This window comes from Pygocentrus nattereri, chromosome 27, assembly GCF_015220715.1.
Source record: "Pygocentrus nattereri isolate fPygNat1 chromosome 27, fPygNat1.pri, whole genome shotgun sequence".
Taxonomy (NCBI): Eukaryota; Metazoa; Chordata; class Actinopteri; order Characiformes; family Serrasalmidae; genus Pygocentrus; species Pygocentrus nattereri.
In genome coordinates, this window is record NC_051237.1 from 5,362,004 (window position 1) to 5,369,113 (window position 7,110).

General features: G+C 41.1%; 1 protein-coding gene across 5 annotated transcripts in view; it reads right to left on the reverse strand.

Moving 5' to 3' along the window:
• tpd52 (tumor protein D52) overlaps positions 1–6,030 on the reverse strand; it is a 31,189-nt gene extending 25,159 nt beyond the window's left edge. For 4 of the 5 annotated variants that reach the window (XM_017693843.2, XM_017693827.2, XM_017693835.2 and 1 more), the window contains exon 1: positions 5,882–6,030. In XM_017693843.2, the coding sequence (XP_017549332.1) occupies positions 5,882–5,900 (19 nt within the window). In that variant the 5' untranslated portion in view covers positions 5,901–6,030. The remainder of the gene's footprint in view (positions 1–5,881) is intronic. The other variant, XM_037535366.1, reaches the window with a different exon arrangement.
• Positions 6,031–7,110: the final 1,080 nt, after the last annotated feature.

Genomic DNA, 7,110 nt, shown 5'->3' on the forward strand with positions numbered 1-7,110 from the left:
CTGTTGTGTAAACATTGAATCACACTACTGTGTTCATATAAAACCTAAACATTAATGTGGATTCACTCCCAGATCACACAGAAGGAAAGACTGGTGAAATTAACAGACAACATAACAACGAGCATCATGATGTTCTGTTTTTGTCATATCAGCCACTCTACTAGCCTATAAGCCATGGATGAGCAAATGGTAACTATGTTTCATTCATTATTGTTCAGCTTAGCATTTATATTCTATTCTGCTCATGGAAATGTAGTCAATGATTGCAATTTAAGATCTAGCAACATCAAATATGTCAAATAAAAAAAGACAGCTTCTCTGAGTGATAGGGGTCTCATTTTATGGCATTTGCTTTTTTTCATGCAGTATCACAGTCATATCAACTGTTTGGGTGCTCCCTGTTCAAATGAAGTTTTGTCGATTTTCTAAGTGAAAATAGGTGAACACACTCTCTACAGAAACCACACTTCTGCACAATTTATTGCACAATTTCCTGAATTTAACATACTGAGAAAAAACACACAATGTTTCCTGTGCAAAAGTTATGACATTTTATATTTGATGTTATCCATCCATCCATCCATCCATCCATCCATCCATCCATCCATCCATCCATCCATCCATCCATTTTCTAAGCCGCTTCTCTGTCAGGGTCGTGGGGGGGTGCAGGAGCCTATCCCAGCAGTCTTCGGGTGGAAGGCAGGATACACCCTGAACAGGTCGCCAGTCCATCGCAGGGCAGACAGACAGACACAGACAGTCACTCACACACTCACACCTAGGGGCAATTTAGCATGTCCAGTTGGCCTGACTGCATGTCTTTGGACTGTGGGAGGAAACCGGAGAACCCGGAGGAAACCCACGCAGACACGGGGAGAACATGCAAACTCCACGCAGAGAGGACCCCGGTCACCCGGCAGGGGAATCGATCCTAGGGCCTCCTTGCTGTGAGGCGACAGCGCTACCCACCACGCCACCGTGCCGCCCTATTTGATGTTATTATGTATGTCAATCTCACCTTTTACCTTCTTGAAATAAATGGAAATTGTGCACTGAAAGGTTTATATTTAGGTTTGTTTCCTGTAGAGGACCTGTTAACGTATCACTTAGAAAATCAACAAGTCAACTGTCAATTGATCAAGATTGTTTAAACTTTTGCATATTACTGTATCTAAAATCTAACTTTGACATGATCTGTAAATGGGGTTTTCAAAATTCTTTGTCTGCAATATACTGTACTACTGGAAAGGTGGCCTTGAGTTCTTCTGCTTTCATTTCTATAAGCAACATAATTAAGATGTCACTTTAGAGCTGTAATTCAATTGCGACATTAATGATTTGCACATTAGAAATGTAGCCTCCAATATGGACAGAAATAACACTAAAGCATCAGTAATCCAGTCATGCTATTAATAAAAACAAATATCATATTTTCCTGTGTGCACACACACCATTTGCATTATTAGACTTGAACTCATGCTCCCTGATTATTGCTACTCTGTACTAAAAGAACGACCTACAAACCTGACATACACTATATTTCCAAAAGTATTCAGTTGTCTGCCTTCATTCTCATATGAACTTGAGTGACATCCCATTCTAAATCCAAAGGGTTTAATATGATGTCGGCCCACCCTTTGCAGCTATAACTACTCTTCTGGGAAGGCTTTACACAAGGGTTAGAAGTGTGTTTATGGGAATTGTTGACCATTCTTCCAGAAGCGCATTTGTGAGGTCAGACACTGATGTTGGACGAGAAGGTCTGGCTCGTAGTCTCCGCTCTAATTCATCCCAAAGGTGTTCTATCAGGTTGAGATCCGGACTCTGTGCAGGCCAGTCAAGTTCTTCCACACCAAACTCACTCATCCATTTATGGTCCTTGCTTTGTGCACTGGTGCGCAGTCATGTTGGAACAGGAAGGGGCAAAGTTGGGAGCACGAAATTGTCCAAAATCTCTTGGTCTGCCAAAGCATTAGGAGTTCCTTTCACTGGAACTAAGGGGCCGAGCCCAACTCCTGAAAAACAACTCCACACCATAAACCCCCCTCCACCAAAATTTACACTTGGCACAATGCAGTCAGACAAGTACCATTTCCTAGCAATTGCCAAAACCAGACTCGTCCATCGGATTGCCAGACGGAGAAGCGTGATTCATCACTCCAGAGAACATGTCTCCACTGCTCTAGAGTCCACTTTACTCCACTGCATTCGCCACTTTGCACTACGCTTGGTGATGTAAGGCTTGGATGCAGCTGCTCTGCCATAGAAACCCATTCCACAAAGCTCTCTACGCTGTTCTTGAGCTTTATCTGAAGGCCACATGAAGTTTGGAGGTCTGTAGCGTTTGACTCTGCAGAAAGTTGGCGACCTCTGCGCACTATGCACCTCAGCATCCGCTGACCGCTCTGTCATTTTACATGGCTGACCACTTTTTGGCTGAGTTGCTGTCGTTCCCAATCGCTTCCACTTTGTTATAATCCCACTGACAGTTGACTGTGGAATATTTAGTAACGAGGAAATTTCACAACTGGACTTGCACAGGTGGCATCCTATCATGATACCATGCTGGAATTCACTGAGCTCCTGAGAGCGACCCATTCTTTCATAAGTGCTTGTAGAAGCTGTCTGCATGCCTACATGCTTGGTTTTATACATTTGTGGCCATGGAAGTGATTGGAACACCTGAATCAAATGTTTTGGATGGCTGAGTGAATACTTTTGAAAATATAGTGTAGTTTGTTTAGACTGGACTTTTTCTTCTGTTTTCTTCTCTTAACATTACCTCAAAGATAAACATAGACCGTTACACAGTGTATTTCTACTACTGTAGCATCATTGCTAATTTATGGAAGATAATATCATGGATATAATGCTTGTTATGTATGAACATTGCTAAACCTAAAAATCCATGTTGTTGTGAGAAACAAACACCTGAATACCAGTATAGATGATATATCACCCATTAATAGTATATGGCCTTTACATAATAACTAAAACCTTTAGCACAGGCCTCCCCTTTAGAGCAGAGGCCTTGGTGATGATGTTCATACCTAAAGCCCCCTCGTGTGCTACACAAAAAATAGGTGCCTCTGCTTCCATCCTGCAATCTGCTCTTAAAATAACTCAGTGGTCCTTTTGCACCAGCTGCAATGAGATGGGAGTAAGCAACAATGAGGAATGGGCAGATGGCATCCCTGCATGACAGAGATGAAGGAGGGGCTGAGAAAGCCGCACAGGAAGGCTCTGGCTGCTCATCGAACCTCCACCACTGAGGAGGAATGATGACAAGCAGGCTCCTCAGGAGTGAGGAGTAGAGTGAGGTAGAAAGAAGGTTAAAAGGAGACTAATACAAGTTGCTGAGAGTGAATCTTACTGACGTTATTAGTATTTCTCCATAAACAAATGTCTTCTGACAGCAAGAGCATACCTGCCAGTCCAAACTGTAGGAATTAATGAAGCAGGACAGAAATTCAAATGAAAGAGTTATTAACTAAACACATGTTGGGGTAGCACCTCTATCTTCACCAAACCAGGACGGGTACTGCTAGTTCTGCTATTCTGCTTTCTGCTAAAAGAATGTCGTACATATCTGACACAGCTTGTTTTTACCATACTGTTGTTGGGACGGTTCTTCATTAAAATTACACAAAAGGGAGCCCTGCACAGTTTTGGAAACGTTAACTACACATTAACTAGATCATATTTTCAGAAAGAAAATTTTGTTTATTTATCAATATTTCCAAATTTGAAAATTAGCATCACTGAATGACACTAATATCAATATCAGTCTAGATAATATGTACAACATTAACAACAAGAGATATCTACCTGTCCCTCAAAGACCATGCAGGTTGCAGCTAGTTTGTGTTCATCAATGAACAGACCACTTCTTGAGGCACTGAATAGGCTAAAAGCATTGCTAGGCTTGACTCAGATCAACCTTCTTAATTGCCTTGGTTAGCTTCTGCTAAACTTCTTTCTCTCTTTCTTTCCACATGAAACAGCAATCCCTGTCCCTGAGCTGTTTATTTTTGACAAATTCAGCCCCCATGAAGTGCAGCTGACCACAGAGTGCTGAACAGGTTTCAGCAAATCCTCACACAATGCAAAATCCTTCTAATAACAAGAAGAATAACACCTTTTTAACACGTCTAAAAATCAATGAGTTCTACGCCAAAAATCAGGAATAAACAGGAAAAACAAGACATTCACAGAGTCATTCAGAAAAAAATCTACAACCTGAAAAACATACATACATACATACATATATATATATATATATATATATATATATATATATATATATATATATATATATATATATATATATGCACACACACACGTACAGCAAAATACCAGGACAATGCACCAGCACAACTGCAGTGCCACATTTAAAAACTGTTCTCAAAATATTTGAGTGCAATGATATTAGTCAACATTTCTCATACTGTTCTGCACTGAAACTACACATTCTTTTTGAATGATGCATGTGTTCATTTTTATTTTTTTGTATTGACATCTACAAAATGTTGTGCAAAAACTAGGCACTGTGATGTAATTTCCTCAGATAAAGTTTAAAATATCATCATATAGCCCAACCTAAACTTGAGGTATCATGTAAAATTGAATTCAGATCAAAAGCTACTGTTTTGTCAGTGCAAAATCAGTGATAATGCTATCACTCAAAAAATGATTGTTTATGAGTCAGCATATTTCAGAAATGTGTGTGCTTTCTGAATTCTAAAGGAAACAATATTTGGTCAAGAGAGTCAGGGTTTCATTAAAGTGAGAAAAAAGGGGGCCAAATGCCAAAATTTCAAGGACTTAATCTCTTAAAATCAAAACGAATATGTCTTATTTTCGAGTGAGTGCAGCTGTGTGGGAAAAGGGTCTTAAAAGAACACATCACATGCAGAAGAACAAATCTACTTAAATCTAAACATCCAGCAGCCCATTATACCCCAGATAGCACCTGGCATTTATGTCGTGAGCAATGATAATGTGACCAAGCACTAAATATAGATCACCCAAATCAATCCTATGTTACTAGTAATTCCTTATGGCCGACTTGCTGGCTTGTGAATCCGTACATGCAATCTAGTCAGAATTATTTAGCCAGAAAAAAAAAAAAGCTAAAACACTTGAGATTCAAGCCATGGCCACAGATAATGAGCATTTTCAGTCTAAGTCTAAATGAAAAAAAAAGATTAATTCCTTAATTCCTTTATACTCATATGTAGTTCAGTTGTATGCCCCTTTTCTTTATGAGTGCCACCTAAAAGTTGTTTTATACCGACGTGCTAAACCAGTGAATGAGACTGGATTAGTGAATTCACTGACCAAAATGGCTTAATCATTGGAGGTGACAAAACATATGGTTTACCATGTAAGCAAGTCAGCACATCTGGACTGCTGAAAAATGCCAGAAAGATTTAAGCAGACAAATCTAATAAAGTATGAGTTGCCTGCTTCATACAACGTGAAATATTAGGTTCACTCTCTAAAAGCTGATCATTATTTGCTTTCACGCACAAGTCTGATATCAAACAGGCAGAGTTTAGAAACTTCCTTCCTTTGCTGATTAGTTGATTCTGCAGTTGAACAATGACGCAAAAAGCTTCTATCAACGAGTAAGAGACCGAAACAAAAGGCAGGACTGTTTATGAGGAACAGGCGCACTTTTAGATTCATTTAATCATCCTCAGCAGCCTAAATGAATCTGTTAGCCAGGAATAGCTAAGACCTAACCTAGCTAGGTTAGCTAACCTCAGCTCAGCTAACTTCAGAGAGAAACAAACAGGCGGTAACAACAGTCCAGCTCCAGCTGTGGAACAGGAGCTGCACATAGAGAGTCTGAGAGACGAACTTCTGTCTAAGTTACCTTGGTCGGACTCCTCCATGCTGTTGTGAACTCCTGAATGTTGGAGGTTATTTCACTCCTCTGCTGACTCGCTTCTCCACTCGAGGTAGTTTGGAGCTTCACGCGCTGCAAACTGGTGAGGTGGGGCCGCGCGTTACGTCATCGCGCACAGCGCGCACGCATGTAAACAAAACGAAACTGGCACGTGGTCACGGAGAGAGCTGGGCGTCTGCGTGTGGGAAAGCGCGTAGCTTTAAAGCGGTTAAGGCGGTCAGTCTAATGTTTAACCTATTGTATTTTTCAGTATAATAAAAATTTTCAAAGAAGTGCCCACAGGGGAATTCCACCGACTTTTCAAAATGTCTTCAAAATGAAGTCATTTATTCTCAGGGGTGGTGACAGGAGCCTACAGAGCCCCCAATACTGCCTTTATAGGAAAAAAAGGCAAAGGCATCGCGTTCCCTCCCAAAATGATTTGCATTCCTTTGCAAAAATTATTACGAGGGAGCAAACATTTGCGAGCGAATGCAATATTTTTGCGAGGGAAGGCAAAGCCATTACTGTTTCTTTAACCACGACCCATCTGGGGCTCCGTAGGAACCAGACGTCTGAAGTATTTCATTTCAAGCTACATCACAACAGGCTATCACACGATATGAATACAGACACGCTGCTGACCACTGTTTTATGATAGTTCTGAGAAAGGTTTTGGCCTAAAACCCATTTTTTATTGAAGGTAGCGTTACATCAGGGATCAGCTTTGAGCCCCTTCTTGTTTGCAATGGTGATGGAAAGGTTGACAGATGAGGTCAGGCAGGAGGCTCCATGGACCATGATGTTTGCAGATGACATTGTAATCTGTGGTGAGAGTAGAGAGCAGGTGTCAGGGCTGATGTGTGACAGAAGGATAGCAGCAAGAGTGAAAGGGAAGGTTTACAAGACAGCAGTGCGTCCTGCTATGATGTATGGTTTGGAGACTGTGGCTCTGTCTAAAAGACAGGAGGCTGAGCTGGAGGTGGCGGAGATGAAGATGCTGAGATTTTCGTTGGGAGTGACAAGGCTGGACAAGATTAGAAATGAGCAGATCAGAGGGACAGTGAAGGTGGAGCAGTTTGGAGATAAAGCCAGAGAGGCCAGGTTGAGATGGTTTGGACATGTGTTGAGGAGGAATAGTGGATATATTGGTCAAAGAATGTTGGAGATGGAGCTGCCGGGTAGAAGGAGAAGAGGTAGACCTCAGAGAAGGTTTA